The sequence below is a fragment of the Cucumis sativus genome, chromosome 5 (assembly GCF_000004075.3).
Source record: "Cucumis sativus cultivar 9930 chromosome 5, Cucumber_9930_V3, whole genome shotgun sequence".
Taxonomy (NCBI): Eukaryota; Viridiplantae; Streptophyta; class Magnoliopsida; order Cucurbitales; family Cucurbitaceae; genus Cucumis; species Cucumis sativus.
The window spans coordinates 19,280,964-19,303,505 of NC_026659.2; the positions used below are offsets into that span (position 1 = coordinate 19,280,964).

Here is a 22,542-nt window from a genome sequence, read left to right on the forward strand (position 1 = left end):
TGAGACCATACAGAGCTATATTCAATTTGTACACATGTTGTGAAAATACTGGACCAATGAAACCTTTGGGTTGAGCAACATATATTTCTTCATTCAAATATCCATTTAAAAACGCACTTTTGACATCCATCTGATACAACTTGATCTTTTGTATACAAGCAATGGTAAGTAACAATCGTATAGCTTCAAGTCTAGCAACATGAGTGAAGGTTTTATCAAAGTCAATGCCTTCCATCTGAGTATACCCTTGAACAACTAAGCATGCCACATTTCGAGTAACGACTCCTCGTTCGTCTGCTTTATTTTTAAATATCAATTTTGTTTCAAATATAGCAAAAGTTTAGTGACAGGCTCCAATTGAGACTTTTATGGGCTATCAATGACAGACCAATATTTTTGTGATGGCCTATCATTAATAGACCACAGTGTGTTTATAGTATCTTCTACGTTTGTGATTAAGAAACCATATACTACGAAAAAGAAAGAAATAAAAATACATAGTTTGTTAAAAGAAGTTAACATTAACGAATATATATTACACCATTGTTAATCAATTTTGTGCACATAGTGCTTGAACTGCCAATCTTGCAGATAAATTTGTAGCATCGCCTAATCCAAATGACTTTGCAGATACATCAATTGAACAACTTTCCATGCCAATGCAAGCTTTTTCAAGAATAAGAGCAATGTTTGTCACATCCCATGAACCTTTCTTAAACGAACCACATTTTCCCCCTGGATTTCCGTAGCTAGCAAATTGGATTTCAGAGATGACATGTCCTCCCTGACAAGACAACTCTAAGGTGCTTCCTTCATTAGCATTTCCACATATAGTTCCTATTGTGATTGTTTGAACTGACACTTGTTGTGGATTTCCACCAATTTCTTCAAATAAAATCAATGTGTTTGTGTCGCTTGAAAGAAATGATCTTGGAACATGATACCATCTTTGAGAAGGATTTCCACAATTTTCCACACATTTGCTAGGGTTGTATGCACCTCTGTAGTCACATGTTGCGCTGCAACTATCATTGCCAGCAATGAAAGATGGCCAAAATCGGCCTATGCTTTGCCCATTTACCCATGCTTGGCCTTTTCCCATTCCTTGCATGTCCAAGACTACTGGGTCAATTCCAGCAGGTGTCTTAAAGCTAGTCTTGTACCATGTCATTCGCCTTCCAATAGATTTTTGATTTAGCGGAATCCAATTTGTTCTTTGTGAGAACATCGGGTTGTAAATTTGCTTCATTTCTCCATTTAATCCAACCTTATAAGACCATAAATTTGATGACAAATCAGTTGTCACATTTCCATCTCCAATTAGATAGATCGGGCCTCCATCGATTCCTGTTGGCACCATATCATAAAACGCGTCATAATTCTTCAACCCAACTGTGGCACTCAAAAGAGTTATTGTGTTGATTCCCGATTTTAGTAGAATGGGTTTCTCAAACACAAAACTCTGGCCATTACTCCCCCATTTCGACCCAATGTATCTTTTATTGACGAAAGCATGAAGCACATGACCCTTTGTATTTACTTGGAGAGTCACATTTTGAAGTGAAGATGTTCCGTTAGTGTCAACCTTCGTCATGTACCAGAAGTAATCGCTAAAATCAACTGTGACCCTTTTTTGTTCCAAAAGAAGGTTTGCCGCAAATTTACCATTTCCTTGCAGTGTGTCTTTCATAGGTTCTGGAGCCCAAGCCCATGACAGTTGTGCATTTTCCTTCTCATTTTGCTCCTTCACAAACATAGATGTCTGAGAATTTACTTTTGCAGTGTTGTAAACCTCCTTGTTGCAACCATCAAGAATGCTCACAGACCAAGCTGGTACAAAATATTTTCCATCTTCTTGTAGATCTATGGTGGCATCATTTTTTCCATCTGTGTTGCTTAAAAAGCAAAACCTCTCCCCAGTTGTTGGGTTAAAGAATTTCGTTAAAGTTACAGAGCTACCAAAGTTTTGGTTTGAGCGTGTGCTGTTAGTGAGAATCTTCTCTCCTAACTTGATTGATGCATGGAGTTGTTTGAGATGCCCCCATTTAGGTTGATTCAAGTTCCCATATTCATCAAGTGGGGCGTTGTAGTCGTAAGATGTAGTGATGAATGGACCTCCCGATGTCCTTCCAAAGTTGGTGCCTCCATGATACATGTAATAATTGTTGAACACACCACCAGATTGAAAAAATCTTGCCACAGAAAATGCTACATCTTCTGCAGTTCTATAAGGGTCTTTGTCGCCCCATTTCTTGAACCATCCCACCCAATTTTCAGTGAACATTTTTGGGCTCTTAGGATTGTTTGGAGTAAAGTTATCACAATAGAATCCATTGCATGTATTAATCATAGGTTGTGGGGCATCACTTTGTTGGCACATGATCCATGGAACGCCAATATTGAGAGATTCGGCCATTTGAGCACACCAATTGATGTATGCTTTTCCTGCATCTCCATAAGCTGGTGTCATCACATTTCCATACTCATTCTCGATTTGAGCTAATATTATTGGCCCTCCTTGTGAAGCAAAGAGATTGGCTTGTTTACACATATTTACTATCTTTGTCGTGAAAGTTTGCATTTCATTCTTGTAAACTTGATTGTTAGTTCGTAGTTGGATTCCTGGCATATTGTGCAACCACACTGGAAAGCCTCCGTAGTTCCACTCGGCACACACGTAAGGACCAATCCTCATGACAACATAAAGTCCAGCGTCTTGGATAAGTTGGAAGAATTTAATAAAATCTAAACGTCCAGAGAAATCATATTTTCGTCGTTGTGGCTCGTGACGATCCCAGAAAATGTATGTCTCAATTGCATCAAGTCCACCATCTTTAGCTTTTTGAATGAGATCAGGCCACATTGCTTCAGTGCTGCGTGGATAATGAATTGAGCCTGAGAAGATAATGCGTCGTTCTCCATTGATAATTAACGCATTTGAATCATATGAAACATTATCTCCTATGCAAAAAGTCAAGCAAGCTAGAGTTGCAACAAGCCATTGAAGCTTAAACATCCTTTGATCCCACAACTTATGTCTTTGGCTTTATTTGTTTCCTGAATCGATGTGTTTATTTATATAGAGTACATAGTGATAAGGTGAGAGTTCTTTCCTATCTATATTTGTGTTCCAGGTTGTTGATCAATTCCAAACATAGAAAAACGACTGACAAAAGTTTTTCGTTATGAGTTGCATCCTATGAAATTGTAGAATTCTAGCTGACCTTATCCTTAAATAACCTTTTACCGAATTACAACTATCAGTTATACGCAATTAACAAAATTGTGTTCTTTTCCCCCCAATCACTTAGGATTCTACTTTTCATTTTTCACGATTGGCTTCATGTTGGAAGCCATCAACTTTCGGTGAAGCTAATATAATATGAGCAATTGAATGTAAATAGATATTATATTTGCACCAAACCCAAATATGTCATCAAGATATTTATGTAACAACCTCCTAAACGGTGGGTTTTAATCACTCTCATGTACACTCAATTGGCATTAAAACTAATTAATTGATCAATTAAAATTCATGTTCAAATTAATGATGTTAATTGTTTAGTGAAAATACTGTTTCATTATTTAAAATACTTCTTTAATTTATATATCATGATGTGGGATGTGTGATGGTTGAAACAGTGAAGGTAAATAAATCCAAGTTAACCTAAAGGGAACAAAAAAAGAGAAGATCAACAGAATAATATTGGAAGCAACGGATTTCCAGGGGAAAACAAAAATTACAAAAAGGTAGACTCTTGAAACTTTAGTTTATGTCAATATTGAGAAACTCTCTTCAATTACCATCAAAGCCATAATACTGTAAAACCAAAAACGATAGTGTTCAAATGTAAGAGAATAGTTAATCATCATGATCATTTTGTCAGTTAAAAAAAGGACTTGTGGATAGCCTTTTCTCCACAAGTTTTGCAAGCATGATGCATCTCCCTTTCTTCAACTTTAATGGCAACCATTGAGGGAAATAATGAAGCTGCTAAATCCAGGTGATGATTCCAGAGTTTATCTTAAACCACGTTGGTGCAACTTGGCAGTATCTTTCAACAGTAGGGAGAACTAAGGGTACACCTTCCGTAATATTTCTAAAGCAGAATATCATTTTAAACATACTGTCTACTCTTCAATAATGAGCCCACTAGAAGATATAATCAAGTGTAGATAGAAAACAAGAAAGACGAACTACAAAATTCGAAGGAGCCGACATAACATTAAATTACACCTAGCTAGTTCTATATTGCCTTCTAATTTGCAAGTTAGAGATATCAATACAATTACTAACTAAAGATCTTTCATGCAACAACCCGATTGTTTTAGGTCCCTAGCCAGAGTCATTACTACGATGCATGCAATTTTAAAACCAAAACTAGATGCCCATTAGGCACAAAAGTCTAGCTGGTCTGAAAGTACACAAATCTAGTGTGTACGCAGCTATACGTACGAGAGGGTAGTTGCCACTAACTTATACGCAAAGTGCAATAAGGGGTCTCACATTGTATAATTAATCATATCATAATAACTTATAACTTTGTAGCACGTTCTTATAAATTGTCAGTCATAAACCACACATACCATCACATAAAGTTTCTTAGCGTGCCTTAAAATTTAATTACATTTTGCCTGTCTCAAAGGCATTCTAGCAGGTTGAAACAAAATTTATATCCAGATATCCTTTCCTTCCGCTTACCGAGCCCTTGTGAAATTAAAAAATATGGACCCAAACAAAATTTCAACTTTTAGTCCCCTTAATCAAAGTTGTAGTAAATTCATTCTTAAAAAAGTTCTTAAATGTTTTACCCAAGCTATCCTTTGTCAAGAAACTGTCTCGTAACCATTAATAACGGTAACACGAATTATAGCATCAAAATTGAGCTCAAAACTGACTTGGAGCAGCACCACCGAAGAAACTCACATAGAACGGCACAACCTTGTTAAATAAGGTTCGAAATGTTTCCTACCTTTAGTTTCATAACTGAATTAAACGGAGTGGATTACTAAAATCAAACTCGTTCGAAGTGTGGGTCTTGGCAGCTGGACGCAGATCGACGTAGTATTGTGGTGGCGACTGCGTGGGTTTTCCTTCTGCAGACATGAGAGAAAGAAACTCCCGAAGGTACAGAAGGGGCGACCGACAGTGATTCGATATATCGGTCACTGGCAGAGGTAAACGGCGGCTAAGGGCGATTGGTGGCTCATTATGACGTGCGAATGTCGCGAGGTCTCTAGTGAGAGAGAACAAACTAACGGTGGGCTGGAAATAACGGCAGCGGTGGCAACGTCCTGATGTGGTTGGCGACGATAAAGTTTGCGTTCAGTGGTTGGTCGTCGAGAGGGTTAGAGATAGTAAGAAAGATGATGTCACGACAGGGGGTTTCACTCAACAGCCAAATGTTCACAATTTATTCCTCTATGTTCCTTCGAAGGGGGGTTTTTGGCATGAATGACTATATATTTTTTTAATTATGAATAATAATTAGGAGAATTGTCAAAAATAGCAAATTTGACAAAATACTTACAACACATTGCAACTTTTTCATATTTTATCAATAATAGACATTGATACACACTGATATGCTTCTATCGGTGGCACTGATGGACAGTGATAGCAGTCTATCAGTTTCTGTTTTTGATGGAATCCAAAATTTTGCCATAGCTTGTAAATATTTTAATTTATTTTGCTATTTTTCAAAATGCCCCTAATAATTAAATATATAACAACGTTTTTAAAAAACATTCAAATATAGCAAAAGATTAGTGACAGCTCCAATCGAGACTTTTATGGGCTATCAATGACAGACCAATATTTTTGTGATGGCCTATCATTAATAGACCACAGTGTGTTTATAGTATCTTCTACGTTTGTGATTAAGAAACCATATACTACGAAAAAGAAAGAAATAAAAATACATAGTTTGTTAAAAGAAGTTAACATTAACGAATATATATTACACCATTGTTAATCAATTTTGTGCACACAGTGCTTGAACTGCCAATCTTGCAGATAAATTTGTGGCATCGCCTAATCCAAATGACTTTGCAGATACATCAATTGAACAACTTTCCATGCCAATGCACGCTTTTTCCACAAAAAGAGCACTGTTTGTCACATCCCATGAACCTTGCTTAAACGAACCACATTTTCCCTCTGGATTTCCATAGCTAGCGAATTGGATGTCAGAGATGACATGTCCTCCCTGACAAGACAAGTCTAAGGTGCTTCCTTCATTAGCATTTCCACATATAGTTCCTATTGTGATTGTTTGAACTGACACGTGTTGTGGATTTCCACCAATTTCTTCAAATAAAATCAATGTGTTTGTGTTGCTTGAAAGAAATGATCTTGGAACATGATACCATCTTTGAGAAGGATTTCCACAATTTCCCACACATTTGCTAGGGTTGTATGCACCTCTATAGTCACATGTTGCGCTGCAACTATCATTGCCAGCAACGAAAGATGGCCAAAATCGGCCTATGCTTTGCCCATTTACCCAAGCTTGGCCTTTTCCCATTCCTTGCATGTCCAAGACTACTGGGTCAATTCCAGCAGGTGTCTTAAAGCTAGTCTTGTACCATGTCATTCGCCTTCCAATAGATTTTTTATTTAGTGCAATCCAATTTGTTCTCTGTGAGAACATCGGGTTGTAAATTTGCTTCATTTCTCCATTTAATCCAACCTTATAAGACCATAAATTTGATGACAAATCAGTTGTCACGTTTCCATCTCCAATTAGATAGATGGGACCTCCATCGATTCCCGTTGGCACCATATCATAAAATGCGTCGTAATTCTTCAACCCAACAGTGGCACTCAAAAGAGTTATTGTGTTGGTTCCCGATTTTAGTAGAATGGGTTTCTCAAACACAAAACTCTGGCCATTACTCCCCCATTGCGACCCAATGTATCTTTTATTAACGAAAGCATGAAGCACATGACCCTTTGTATTCACTTGGAGAGTCACATTCTGAAGTGAAGATGTTCCGCTAGTGTCAACATTCGTCATGTACCAGAAGTAGTCGCTGAAATCAACCGTGACCCTTTTTTGTTCCAAAAGAAGGTTTGCCGCAAATTTACCATTTCCTTGCAGTGTGTCTTTCATAGGTTCTGGAGCCCAAGCCCACGAGAGCTGTGCATTTTCCTTCTCATTTTGCTCCTTCACGAACATAGATGTTTGGGAATTTACTTTTGCAGTGTTGTAAACCTCCTTGTTGCAACCATCAAGAATGCTCACAGACCAAGCTGGTACAAAATATTTTCCATCTGCTTGTAGATCTATGGTGGCATCATTTTTTCCATCTGTGTTGCTTAAAAAGCAAAACCTCTCCCCTGTTGTTGGGTTAAAGAATTTCGTTAAAGTTACAGAGCTACCAAAGTTTTGGTTTGTGTGTGTGCCGTTAGTGAGAATCTTCTCTCCTAACTTGATTGATGCATGGAGTTGTTTGAGATGCCCCCATTTAGGTTGATTCAAGTTCCCATACTCATCAAGTGGGGCGTTGTAATCGTAAGATGTAGTGATGAATGGACCTCCCGACGTTCTTCCAAAGTTGGTGCCTCCATGATACATGTAATAATTGTTGAAGACGCCACCGGATTGAAAAAATCTTGCCACAGAAAATGCTACATCTTCTGCAGTTCTGTAAGGGTCTTTGTCGCCCCATTTCTTGAACCATCCCACCCAATTTTCAGTGAACATTTTTGGGCTCTTAGGATTGTTTGGAGTAAAGTTATCACAGTAGAATCCATTGCATGTATTAATGATAGGTTGTGGGGCATCACTTTGTTGGCACATGATCCATGGAACGCCAATATTGAGAGATTCGGCCATTTGGGCACACCAATTGATATATGCTTTTCCTGCATCTCCATAAGCTGGTGTCATCACATTTCCATACTCATTCTCGATTTGAGCTAATATTATTGGCCCTCCTTGTGAAGCAAAGAGATTGGCTTGTTTACACATATTCACTATCTTTGTCGTGAAAGTTTGCATTTCGTTCTTGTAGACTTGATTGTTAGTTCGTAGTTGGATTCCTGGCATATTGTGCAACCACACTGGAAAGCCTCCGTAGTTCCACTCGGCACACACGTAAGGACCAATCCTCATGACAACATAAAGTCCAGCATCTTGGATAAGCTGGAAGAATTTAATAAAATCTAAACGTCCAGAGAAATCATACTTTCGTCGTTGTGGCTCGTGACGATCCCAAAAAATGTATGTCTCAATTGCATCAAGCCCACCATCTTTAGCTTTTTGAATAAGATCAGGCCACATTGCTTCAGTGCTGCGTGGATAATGAATTGAGCCTGAGAAGATAATACGTCGTTCTCCGTTGATAATTATCGCATTTGAATCATATGAAACATTATCTCCTAGGCAAAAAGTCAAGCAAGCTAAAGTTGCAACAAGCCATTGAAGCTTAAACATCTTTGATCCCACAACTTATGTCTTTGGCTTATTTGTTTCCTGAATCGATGTGTTTATTTATATAGAGTACATAGTGATAAGGTGAGAGTTCTTTCCTATCTATATTTGTGTTCCAGGTTGTTGATCAATTCCAAACATAGAAAAACGACTGACAAAAGTTTTTCGTTATGAGTTGCATCCTATGAAATTGTAGAATTCTAGCTGACCTTATCCTTAAATAACCTTTTACCGAATTACAACTATCAGTTATACGCAATTAACAAAATTGTGTTCTTTTCCCCCCAATCACTTAGGATTCTACTTTTCATTTTTCACGATTGGCTTCATGTTGGAAGCCATCAACTTTCGGTGAAGCTAATATAATATGAGCAATTGAATGTAAATAGATATTATATTTGCACCAAACCCAAATATGTCATCAAGATATTTATGTAACAACCTCCTAAACGGTGGGTTTTAATCACTCTCATGTACACTCAATTGGCATTAAAACTAATTAATTGATCAATTAAAATTCATGTTCAAATTAATGATGTTAATTGTTTAGTGAAAATACTGTTTCATTATTTAAAATACTTCTTTAATTTATATATCATGATGTGGGATGTGTGATGGTTGAAACAGTGAAGGTAAATAAATCCAAGTTAACCTAAAGGGAACAAAAAAAGAGAAGATCAACAGAATAATATTGGAAGCAACGGATTTCCAGGGGAAAACAAAAATTACAAAAAGGTAGACTCTTGAAACTTTAGTTTATGTCAATATTGAGAAACTCTCTTCAATTACCATCAAAGCCATAATACTGTAAAACCAAAAACGATAGTGTTCAAATGTAAGAGAATAGTTAATCATCATGATCATTTTGTCAGTTAAAAAAAGGACTTGTGGATAGCCTTTTCTCCACAAGTTTTGCAAGCATGATGCATCTCCCTTTCTTCAACTTTAATGGCAACCATTGAGGGAAATAATGAAGCTGCTAAATCCAGGTGATGATTCCAGAGTTTATCTTAAACCACGTTGGTGCAACTTGGCAGTATCTTTCAACAGTAGGGAGAACTAAGGGTACACCTTCCGTAATATTTCTAAAGCAAAATATCATTTTAAACATACTGTCTACTCTTCAATAATGAGCCCACTAGAAGATATAATCAAGTGTAGATAGAAAACAAGAAAGACGAACTACAAAATTCGAAGGAGCCGACATAACATTAAATTACACCTAGCTAGTTCTATATTGCCTTCTAATTTGCAAGTTAGAGATATCAATACAATTACTAACTAAAGATCTTTCATGCAACAACCCGATTGTTTTAGGTCCCTAGCCAGAGTCATTACTACGATGCATGCAATTTTAAAACCAAAACTAGATGCCCATTAGGCACAAAAGTCTAGCTGGTCTGAAAGTACACAAATCTAGTGTGTATGCAGCTATACGTACGAGAGGGTAGTTGCCACTAACTTATACGCAAAGTGCAATAAGGGGTCTCACATTGTATAACTAATCATATCATAATAACTTATAACTTTATAGCACGTTCTTATAAATTGTCAGTCATAAACCACACATACCATCACATAAAGTTTCTTAGCGTGCCTTAAAACTTAATTACATTTTGTCTGCCTCAAAGGTATTCTAGCAGGTTGAAACAAAATTTATTTTCATTTTTTGGTTCACTTTTCAATGGCAAATTCATAATTATTTTCGAAATTTCTCCACTTTTCAGTGGATTTTAGGTCGGTATGGACCTTGAGAGTGTAATTTTTGGCCTATTTGCTATAATCCTCCAATTTTTCCAATAAATACCCCTAACTCTTAATTTCATATAGAATTTAATTCACTATTTCTTCTAAAATTACTCTCAATTTCTTCCAAATTCCAAATTCCAAATTCCAAATTCTTTACCCTTGTTATGTCATTTTCGAATCTTTTAACAAATTTTGGAGAATTATTGAAGATGCAAGGATAATTTCTTCACATAATTTTGGCTTAGATGATTCTAATTTTTTAGAATTTCATTACTCTAATTTTTTATTGCAATTAGACTTTATTGGAATCATCAATTATTTGTATCAAAAATTAGATTTTTTATTCAATTCATTAATTATTGTAAGTTTGATTCTTGATCTTTGATTTTTTTATTCAATCTTTGTAAGCAATTTAGCTTAAGTATATCAATTAGTACAAGATTAATTGAATTACTTGTTTCTACACAAATTCTCTTGATTCTTGATTGTATCTCTCTCATTCTTCAAATTGTTTGATGTTTTATGGATTTCAATTGTTCTTAGTCAATTCTTAGAATTAAATTGCTTACTTTTTAGTGCACAAATTAATCCCCATTTAATTCATTGGTTGCAAAATTATGAATGATCTATTTTGTAATTTTCTTTGAAGAACAATTAAGGGTTTAGTTAAGATTGCAAAAATTAAACTAATCCCCATGAAATTAATCTCTTTTCTTGAATTTTGATTCAAAATTCCTCCACGATCAAGCAAGCTTCAACTTCCTTTACTTTCTTTGATTCAATGATAAGATTAGATCAATGCCTAAGCTCATTCCTCAATTCTCTTATTGGAATTCAATCTTTAACTTCTCTTTTAGTGAATTGTATTATTACAAGTCAAATTTCTCATTCTCATTCTCCCTTATGATTTTCTCAAATTGTTTTCCATGCTTTTCTTTTCTTTTTGTTACTAATCTCATTCTTTTCAAGCATTACATTCAAGAAAATGTCTATCCTACACTCTCTTAGGTTCAACACCTGTGCTTGCATCTATCTACTGTAAAAGTCAAGGGTAAACTACAAATAATTTTTTGTTAAGGCGGTTAAGTTATGTACCACTCACGACCACTTTAATTTTTGAACATACATGTGTTGATAACGATCATGCTTATATACTTTGCATAATTCATTACTTTTTGCATACCAATTTCGATCTTGTCACCTAGTTTGTGAGTCTTTTGTAATTCTCTCCTTGAGTTTATAGATCAACTTAGATGCTATTGGTTTGCATCCTTTAGGTAAAGAAGCTAGGGCCTTGGTATTATTCACATTTAGTGAATTTTTTTCTTCATTCATAGCTTCAATCAACTATCTAGCATCATTACCATTTACAGCTTCCTTAAAGGAACTTGGTTCATGATCATTAGGAGCTACAGTAGCATTTAGAACAAAATCCATATAATTAGTTTCACCATGCCTAGTTGGAGGAACAATTACTCTTTTTTGTCTGTCTCTTGCTAGGGAGTATTAACTCAAGTCAAGTTGTTCTTCAACTATTTTAGTTTGTTCTCCACTTGTGTTCTCTACTTGCTCTTCCTAAGTGGAAATAGTTCCCTTGGTAGATTGAGCATTATTTCTAGTATTCTCCACCTAAAAGTAAGTAATATAGGTTTCAGTGGCATTAGGATTTTCATCAAGATTACATTTCCCTTGCATAAACATCTCATCTTCTCTGAAATGAACATCCTATTGATTATAAACTTCTTGCCAATGGGATTCCACATCTTGAAACTCTTTACTTCTTCTGTGAAGCCAACAAACATCCTTTTAATATCTCTTGCCTTTAGTTTCACTTGGTTTTGATGGACATACCCTACACATCCAAACACCTTAAAATCATTTAGATTTGGAGGGTGTTTGGACCATTTCTCCTTAGATGTTAAGAACCCTAAAGTGGTATATAAGGGTTTCTGTTTAGTGTGTACATAGCATAGGCAGCAACTTCAGTCCAAAAATTTTCTTCTAGGATAGCATCTAACTATAGGCATCTTACTCTTTCCATGATTGTTATGTTGAGTCTTTATGCCACTCTATTTTGTTGAGGTATGGATCTCACTGTTATATGTCTTGTAATACCATTTTTCCAACAAAAAATATTGAAAACATCTCCACAAAACTCCAAACCGCTATCAGTACTAAGGAACTTAATTTCTTTATCAATTTGTTTTTCTATCATTAGTTTCCATTCTTTAAATTTTTCAAAAATCTGATCTTTAGTTTTTATAAAGTAAACCCAGTTTTTTCTAGAAAAATCATCAGTAAAGGATAAGACGTACCTTGAGACACTTAGGCTTGGAGTTGAGGCTGGACCCCGTAGATCCGAATGGATGTAGTCTAGGATTCCTTTAGTTGTGTGTTGTGCATTGGTGAAGCTTTGTTTCCTTGCTTTGCCTAGCACATAGTGTTTACAGAAAGACAGCTTATCACTTATTTCTTTAGGTAGGATGTCTTGTGTGGATAGAGCCTCAACCCTTTTTAGCTGATGTGAGATAGTCTTTTGTGCCAAATGTCAAACTCAGTTAGATTTAGAGCAGAAACAACACTAGCTTCCTTTAACATTTCAACCCATTTAATTATTAAAAGATCATTTATCTTTTCTTCAACCAATACTACTCTACAGTCCATAAAAACCTGAAAAACTCCACATTTTTCTTTGGTATTCACACCCTAAAGAATTTAGCATTCCTAGGGAAATAAGATTTCTTTTAAGGCGAGGAACATGTCTAACATTTGTGAGAAGCTTCAAAGTCCCATCTTTTAATTTCATGGTGACTGACCTAATTCCAACAATGTTACAGGCTTCATTATTCCCCATAAAAACTAACTCTCTGTTGATTTCTTTATATATGTTGAACAACGTTCTAAAAGGTGTCATATGGTAGGTGGATCTAGAATCTAGAACCCAATCATGTTTACCAAAGGGGATAACATGATTGGCTTGGTCTTGAGTTGATGCCAAAGCATCAGTATAGGTATATGAACTTTCTACTATAGAGGCTTCAGGTTGCTTTTCCTCTGAATCTTTTTCTTTCTCTCGATTCTTTTTCTTAAGGAAAAAGCAATATATCTTGGATTAGATGTCACTTCTTCTTGCAATACTTACATTTCTTCTTCTGTTGTGCTTTATTTTCGTCATTTGAATAAATTTTGCTGTTGTTTTCCCACTTATTAGCGTGAGATTTGCCTTTGACAAATAAACGATCTCCACTGTGATGCTCTTTTTTTGATGACTGATGCTCTTTTTGTGATAACTAAATTTCTAATTCTCTAGTTCTAAGGGCTGAAACAATAGCATTTGTTTTACTAAGTCTCTGCCATATATAAGTACATTTTTTTACCTCTTTGTAAGCTTCGGGTAGAGAATTTAGGAGAACAATAGGTTTCATTTTCATCACTGAGTTTGTCTTCAAGACTTTTAAATCTTGAAACAATTTTTTTGAACTCATCTATGTTGCCTGTCAAAGTTTATGAATGATCCATTTTGTTTGTGAAGAATTTCTCCCTTAGGTACATTTTATTAGAGAGATCTTTAGTTGCATATAAACTTTCTAATTTTTTCCAAATTTTATATGTTGTATTTTCTTTTAATACTTCTTATAACATTGTCACTTAGATTTAGGATTAGTGTACCATAGACATTTAACTTCATTTCTTCTCTTTGTGATGTTGTGAGTGTTGTTGGAAGTCCTGAGGGATCTAAAAGGGCTTTATGAGTCTTTTGCTGACCTAGCAAAGTCTTGATTTTTGTCTTCCATAAGACAAAATCTCCCTAATTTCCATCGAACTTCTCTATTCCTAATCTTGCCACTACCATTCTCAAGTTTGTTGTGTTCTTTAATCCTCCCACATTCAAATTCTTGAAAAATCAAGATTTGCTTTAATACCAATTTGTTGAGCTTCTTTCAATTTGATTTCAGGCCCAAAGCAAGTAGAGGATAGCTTGTTGTAAGGCTACGAGGAGATGAAGTCACGTCTCTTTGTGATGATAGCCGTACACGTGGATGAAGGTAAGAACTCCCCTCCTTTTTCGTTCCTGCACTTTACGAAAGAAAAGAAAAAAAAAAATTACCTCTCTTTTTCTCTCTACTTTTTTCAAACTCTAAGTCTTTGAGAATGGGTTTTGATTTTGAATGGAGTAGATCACACAAACAATTGTTGAAGACGAAGGAGAAGAAGAAGAAGGCAAGATTTACGTGATTCGGCTAAAGAATGCCTACATCCATGGAAGGATCACTTTCCTTGATTTTTAAAGATGAGTAAAATCCTTTTGCTTGTTTTTTTTTTTTTTTTTTTTTTATCTACTGTGAAAGAAGTATATGTAAAATATTTTTTAGATGCACCTTTTATATGTACAGGTGTTTACTAATTAGGAAGATAATGATTCTATGTTTTAGGAAGATAACCCTGTATCCTAAAGGAATCTCCGAAGCAACTCCTGGATATCTATCATTGTACTTGAAATTTGATAGCTTCGAAGAACGTAACTTCCTCAAGGTTCTCGAGTGTACATTGAATTTGATATGGCCATATTGACACAACTTGGGTAGGACAACCAAAAAAAGAATCATGTAAGTAACATCTTTTCACTCTTTTTAATTTTCAAAGTAACTTTAAGTATTTGAGATGATTTTCAAATATTTAATTTAAAAAATAAGATATTTAAAAAAATTTATATTCGTTTTAACCACTTAATATAGTTTTTATTGAAAGGATAAATAAAAATAAATTTTTGAAAAAACCATTTTTTCTTAAGCAAATTCAAATTTTTCATTAATTATGTCTTTAAATTAGTTCAATTTGTTAAACAAATTAAATTTAGTTTTTTAAAGAATAGTTTTTTAAATGTGGTTTTTAATTTTGCTAGAGTTCACCTCTCAAGAACGATAAATCGATAGGCAAAGAAATTGAATAAAAATAGACTTATTTTTCAAAAACAAGAAACCCAAATAGTTAAGCAAATTGAGATTGAAATGATTGGCGAAGGTGATTAAGATTTTGGTTGTTTCTATGCCAATCACCGAATCAACCCAAATGATCTAGTAGTTTGTTAGAATGTTTGGGTTGGTGGTTAAAACGTGATACATAGGTCATGCATTCAACCCAGTACTTTATCTCAATTTATTAATATTTGATTAAGATTTTAGGTGTTTTTAATCTTGTGTGCTGCAGGTAAATGTTGGCTAGAGACAATTGGGAATGGGGTTGATTGAATTTCATATCATTAAGCGATCTTAAGGAACCGAAGAAGAGGTTTCTTGACAATGATATTATGATTGTTGAGTGGGTATTAATGTTATCTCTACCGTGAAAAAGTTTTTGTAGAAAGAGAAATAGATATAGAAGGGGAAGTTCTTGCAGCTTTAGATGGTGAGAACTTTGAAGGATATTTTGCTATTCTAAAATGTCAAAAGGATATATGCACACAGCCTTTTGAATTTTGCATATCTGAATAAATGTGGAATTATTTTGCTATTGCAAAAGACAGAAAGATTCACAAATTATGAACATCTGAATTTTGGAAACATATTTTGAGTTCACCTTTAATTTCCCTCTTGACATTTTTTTAAAAAATATATATGGGACTACATCCATATCACTCGTGGCCAAAATTTTCAATATTATTTGTAGTATATTAAAGACAGGGAAAAGAAGAAGAAAAAATAATTTTAGGTTAGAATAATAACAACCTTTATCTGGGTTGAATTAAGTTTTTGTTAATTAATGGTTAAATTACAAGTTTAGACGTCTAAACTAAAAAGTGTTTGATTTAATTTTCTTTTAGAAAAAAAAAAGGTCATTTTGAAGAAATTTAATTGTTCGCCCTAAAAGTGTCTAAATATATATTTTTGAACTTTCATAATTATTAAAAAAAAATGTACCCTAATGGCTGGCTATATATAATCCCCATTAACATTGACGTTATGTAATTTACGTTAGCTTAACTTGTATCTGCTCATATCTCACTCTATTTGGTGTGAGCAAAACAAGTAATGTGATCAGCAAAACATTGACCTCTAAAGTAGTTAAAATCTCATCTTCAACTGTCACCAAATACATAGAAATATGGTCTTTCCCATTTCTTTTTTTTATCTCCATTCGGATACAGAGCTAATTTCCTGCAAATTACAAACATTATATATCCCAAAAGAAGAATATATATGTAGATAAAATTGAAAGAAATTTAAATTTAATTATTACCATTTATAACCTCCAACATTGAAGACCTGGGATTCATATGCTGTCATAATTGGAAGCGGCAACAGCAGCCGTCAGCGAGGAAAATGAGTTGATTTGTAAAGTATAATGGACTGGTTTTCCAGCTCTTATAAGTCTTATTTCTGCACAAAATGCTACTATATTACAAGTTTGATGTGAATAGATAAAAAGAAAAGGTCAATAGCCATTTTTTTGAATTGAAAGTTAAAGAAAGGAAGAGAGAGTCAAAGATGGTTTACACCAGAAGAAGAATCGTCGCAATGGGGAAACGGGAAGACGATGTTCTTGATTTTCATTGTAAGAACGAATTCAGAAGGAATTGAAGAATGGTTGAATTGGAAGTTGAAGAAAGGAAGAGAGTTTTATTCCAGAAGCAGAAGAGAAGCCGAAACGTCGCCTTGGGAACTGGGATTTGGGGTATGCGATGTTGTTGTGGTTCTTCCTTCACCATTTCCAAATTTCCCGTTTCTTTAGGACGAAGGAAAATGGAACAACAGTGCACGCGTCTCTTTTCGTCTCCCTTTGGTATTTTAAGTTTTATTAAATATTGCATATGCTTCCATTTGCATTATAATTTCTGTACTTGTGATCCTACAGATGTAATTATGATGGATATCTCATGGCAATAAAAAGATCTATGATCTCAAGTCAAGAACCCCATTTATCTCATCAAACTAGGTTTACAATGTCTTGTACCCCTTCCATTTTTGTTTACTTACGATTCCTTTTGTTGTATCTTTAGTTATTGACAGAAGTTCTATTCAAACTACAATTTTTGACATATTCATTGTTTTGTTGACAAGTTGATTGTTTTGTCAAAAGTTTTTGTATGGACTTCGTGTCATAAAAGTTGAAATATGAGGGAGATTCTACAGAGAAGAAATGGCAAAATCATAATCTCGATCCAAATTGGTGTCCTATTTGTAAATGCAAAAGTAAAACAATAGACCATTTGTTAATTATCTACGACTTCGCCAAGATGAATGTGGGAGAGGGTGTCGATGTCGACGAGTGGCTTAACGGAAGTGATAACATACAACATCTTTGCTCCAATATTTTGCACAACCGTTGGTCCAACTCCCCAAGGAGATCATCCGCTTCAATAATGTGTCTGCTACTGCCTTATTTACCATGTGGAACGACCCAACAACCGAAATTCCAAAGATATCAAAAAAAAAAAGATCCATCAATGTTTAAAACGATCGTGTTGGTAATTAAAATTGATTTTTCTTCTCTCTTTCAACTTTAACTAAATGGATATTGAACACAAAGTTAAAGTGAATAACCTATTAAAAATTGTTCAAATTTTAGGCCTATTAATCACACAACTCAAGAAGTTTAGAAGCAAATAATGAGATTTACTCTCGGATGAAATAACATCTTTCATTCTTTTTTGTCTATTTGATACTTTAACTTCTCAAAATTATTTAACAAGTTCTATATCCTTTAGAGTACATAGTCTTTTTTTAATAATTTTGAAAGTAGAAAAATATTTACTTTAGATACTTTCAGGGCAAAAGACAAAAATAAATACACTCCAATTCTTTTTTCTAAAATGACTTTCTATTTTAATTAAACACTTATAAAAATTAAACCAAATATGGCATTTGAAACCTTGAGTGAAATATTATAATACGTGGTTGGAGGACACATTATTATAGTTTCAATTATTATATCATGGAGTAAGTTAGGAATAGTAAAATGGAGGAGGTCAAGAGGGAAATTAAAGGTGCTAAAATTCAGATGTTCATAATTTGTGAATCTCCCGTCTTTTACAATAGCAAAATAATTCCACATTTATTCATATATGCAAAATTTAAAACCACATCTTCAAAAGTTTGTGTGCATATATATATCCTTTTGACATTAGAATGGCAAAAAATCCATGGAAGTTCTCACCGTCTAAAGCTGCAAAAACTCGCCCATCTATATATATTTTCCTTCTTACAGAAACTTTTTCATCCTATCGTTGCGAAGAAACCCCTTTTTGGGTTCCTTAAGATCACTTAATAATATGAAATTCGTCCAACCCCCTTCCGGCGAATTCGTCTGTAGCCAAAATTTACCTGCAGGACAAAGGATTAAAAACACCTAAAATCTTAATCATGTTAAATCACTGGTTAACGCAACGAGTTAATTTTAACATATGAAATTCAATATTAACTAATTGAGATTAAAGTACATGACTCATGTACCACTTTTTAACCACCAACACCAAAACCAACCCAAGCAAAATCTTAAGCAAGAACAAACTGTTTGATATTTGGGCTGATTTGATGATTAGCATAGAAACAACCAAAATCTTAATCACGTTCCGCAATCATTTCAATTAGTTTGAGTGTTTCTTTACCCATTGATTTTCGTTGTTACTTATTTAAGTAAAAAGGAGTTGAATTTTTAGCAAAATTAAAAACCACATTAAAAAAAATTCTTTAGAAAGCTAAATTTAACTCATTAACAAATTGGAACCTTAAAGACATAATTAACAACTTATTTGAATTTTGCTTTAGAAAAAACTGTTTTTAAAAAAACTCATTTTTATTTATACGGTTTCAATAAAAACTGTCTTGAGTAGTTGTTCAACAAACATAAAGCTTCCAAAATACCTTGTACTTTTTTGCAAATTAAAAACGGTGAAAAGATGTTGCATACCTGATACTTCTTTTGGTTGATCCAACCGACGTTGTGTCAATATGGTCATATCAAATTCAATGTACACTCGAGAATCTTGAGGGAAGTTCTTCGACGCTATCCAATGCCAAAAACAATGATAGATATTCAGAGCTTGCTTGTGAGTATCCGTTAGGATACAAGGATATCTTCCTGAAACATAAAATCATTAAGTGTAATATCTACATATATATATTAATATAACTTCATATACAAATAATTCAAAATAAATTTTCATTACCAACGGTAGTTCTCCACTGTAAAAGCATTGGACTCGTAACGATTTTGACGTAGTTGTGAGAAATCCTTGAATTTCCAAGTAAATTTGTAATTTTCTGGTTGGTTGATAGAGGAAAGGATCTCTCCCTTCCCATCAAATTTCATAATAAAAACGTCGACTCCAAAAGCACAATAATCATCAACCAAAAATCCATTTGAAGGAACGTTGAAAGTGTCAAGTGAAACCAAGTTTTCAAATCCCCATTCTGTTTTCATTGCATGAAAGCATTTTGTTTTCCCATCTGAATCATATTAATTTGGACACAACATATAAATAAGTAGAAGAATGCAAAGTTAAACGGAAGAGATTGATTTTTTTCATGAAAAAAATATTGACATAAAACATGCTTTTCAGTTTTTTTTTAAATTTAGGATGTTGAGAATGTATCAATCTAGTTCAAATACTTAGTACACCTTCTCACATGTTTTTGGTTAAAATAATAATTACATTAAAACATGGTTTTAGGGTCTAGGTTTAATTACCATGGACTGCCAAATACTCGTCTTCCAGACTATCATAAACAAGTAATGTGAAAAAAACATTGACCTCTAAAGTAGTTGTTAAAATCTCATCTTCAACTGTCACCAAATACATAGAAATATGGTTTCCCCATTTCTTCTTTTATCTCCATTCGGATACAGAGCTAATTTCCTGCAATCAAACATTATATATCCCAAAGAGACTATATATATATATATATATATATAAGTAGATGATATTGAAAGAAATTTAAATTTATTACCATTTATAACCTCCGACATTGAAGACCTGTGATTCATATCTGTCACAATTGGAAGCAGCAACAGCAGCCTTCAGCGAAGAAAATGAGTTGATTTGTAAAGTATAATGGACTGGTTTTTCAGCTCTTCTAAGTCTTACCACTGCACAAAATGCAACTCTATCAATATTACAAGTTTGAAAGTATCCAATGATTTACGCTTATTTTGACAAATATAACAAACTCGCTAGAGGAATAGATATATAAAAAAAATGTCAATACCAGATCTAGAATCTGCCATAGATATATCTGCCTGTTTCATAGCCTCCCCACAAGCAATAAGACTCAAGCCTGCGTGATCTATTTATATATACTTATACAGACCACTTTGTCTATTCGTATTCCTTTCACTTTTTTGTATTGGAAACGTTGGGTATTGAAAAAAGAATATGAATAGACAGATAAGAAAAAGGTTAAAAGTGTCTAAATAGGAAAAATTATATTCATATTGCATTTTAAAAAATTATTTATTAAAATAATGCATTTTAATTTCAAAACTATTTAGAAAAATTATTCTTTTTTTCTCTATTGGGCGAGTTTTTTTTTTTTTTTTTTTTTCATTTCTTTTTTCCCTCTCTTTTGAGACTCGCCCATTCTTCTTTCTCTTTTTTTTTTTTTCCATTTCTTTCTCTTTTTTTATATTTTTCATATAATTTTTTTATTTCTTTATTCTATTTGAATTTCATTTTTCTTTCCCAAACTTTAAATTCTATTTTTTAAAATTTAATACTAATTTATTTTCTCTCTCACGAAAAAATCTATTTTATCATTAAAAAATTGTTTCAATTTTATTGTTATTGAAATTTATTTAAAAAGTTTGTGCTTTGTATTTTTAAATTGATAAAATTTCTTTTACTTTTTTTATTTTCTAATTTATGTTTACGTTCAAATTTTAATTTATGGATATTTATCATTGTAATCCATTCGTTTTGTATTAGTTGAAGGTCATAAATTTTTAGTACTTGTGATTGAAAAATAATTAAATAAGTACAATGTCTGAATTTAACCATTTTCATTCAATGAAAAAAAATAATGTGTTCTACAACCTGGACGTTGTCAATTTTTAGTTGGTTGTCTTCATCAACTCTACACTTTTTGTTGTTCTAGTCGACCCTCCTTATTCTCTTGTTGTTGCTCATCTGGTTGCTTGAGTGTCGTTGCAGGCACTTTTTAGAACAAATATTCTTTATGAAGATGATGGATCAGTCCTTACTCAAAGTTTGATGATGATGGACCTACCTTCGTATTGTAATATCCTGTTTCAAAGTTTGACGACTGACCGACTCGTGAATCATAATATCTTGTTCAAAATGTTGGAACCATCATCATTGGACTAACGTAATCAGTCTCACTCTGAGTTTGTGTCACTGAAGGCACTTCTTCCACGTGCTGATAAACTTCTTCTAACTCATAAGGCTCTTGCACTCGCGCATGTCTTCTTTGATATGATGTATGTATAATAGGTAAATTATACATACAGTGATGGTTATGCATTTAAGTTTATCATGATTCTACATTTAAGTTTATGCTCAAATCTACCATACTCAGTCACCTACAAATGGACCATTTAAGTTTCTACATGGAGGTCGTTGGTCATAATTAACTTCATATCAACACCACCAATCGTATGACCATTTGTAAACAATATAAAACATGACACATATTTTCTGTCATTTTTATATAAAAAATGACAAACAATATATATAATTAATTATTATAAAAAAATACTATAATAAAATTTGTATCAATAAAAAAAATCACATAATTCACAAAAGAAAACAAAAACTTAATTTGATTGAACCAATAAAAAAAGGTTTAATTACGTATATAAAACAAAAACAAAAAATATTTAGTGTAACAAAAAAAATAAAAGCTCCATTATATTTTCATAAATTCTAGATTCATTCTTATTGGTTTTGAATTTTTCATTGAATATGTACGCATCATCATTAAATTATTATTTATTTATTTTCATTTTCTCACAACTTCTTGTTCACGATTTCTTTGACTCTTCTAGAATTTTTTTCTTCTGTCATCTCTCATTTTGGATCACATCTCTTTTATTCTTTTTTCATTATCAGTATATTGATATCAAATAATTTTGGTTGAAGAAAATGTGATACCATCACGTTACATCAATAGTGTCTCTAAGAAATTGAATATAAGAGAAGAAGAAAAAATTATTAGATAACTAATATGGAACAAACCATTATAGGAGATTTGAGTAGGATTTATTTTGATCTTACCAAAAGTAGGATATGAATTTCTTAATCACTAGAAGGCTATGATCAAATTTGATATTATCTTTACTTTTTCGCTTGTACTCCCTCAACTATATTAATATGACTAATGATTAACTATTTCGTATTTTG

General features: G+C 33.4%; 3 protein-coding genes and 1 long non-coding RNA gene across 5 annotated transcripts; 1 reads left to right on the top strand and 3 right to left on the bottom strand.

The window, feature by feature from the left end:
- Positions 1-550: 550 nt before the first annotated feature.
- LOC116403932 (beta-galactosidase 15-like) lies at positions 551-3,016 on the bottom strand. The gene has a single exon (XM_031885877.1). The coding sequence runs from the start codon at positions 3,014-3,016 to the stop codon at positions 551-553; it is 2,466 nt and encodes an 821-aa protein (XP_031741737.1).
- A 2,959-nt stretch (positions 3,017-5,975) lies between these two features.
- LOC116403933 (beta-galactosidase 7-like) lies at positions 5,976-8,441 on the bottom strand. The gene has a single exon (XM_031885878.1). It carries the CDS (start codon positions 8,439-8,441, stop codon positions 5,976-5,978), a length of 2,466 nt encoding a protein of 821 aa, XP_031741738.1.
- Positions 8,442-13,573: 5,132 nt separating this feature from the next.
- On the top strand, positions 13,574-15,750 carry LOC105435507. 2 transcript variants are annotated; one of them, XR_004216609.1, is made up of 4 exons: positions 13,574-13,733; positions 14,144-14,233; positions 14,366-14,794; positions 15,396-15,750. It is a non-coding gene; the product is annotated as an uncharacterized LOC105435507 (long non-coding RNA). The 2 variants fall into 2 exon arrangements; XR_969551.2 differs by lacking the exon at positions 13,574-13,733 and adding an exon at positions 13,878-14,046.
- A 2,698-nt stretch (positions 15,751-18,448) lies between these two features.
- On the bottom strand, positions 18,449-20,411 carry LOC105435676. The gene is made up of 5 exons (XM_011657918.1): positions 20,393-20,411; positions 20,145-20,273; positions 19,354-19,633; positions 19,160-19,265; positions 18,449-18,508 (listed from the first exon to the last, which is right to left on the bottom strand). Exons 1-5 carry the CDS (start codon positions 20,409-20,411, stop codon positions 18,449-18,451), a joined length of 594 nt encoding a protein of 197 aa, XP_011656220.1.
- Positions 20,412-22,542: the final 2,131 nt, after the last annotated feature.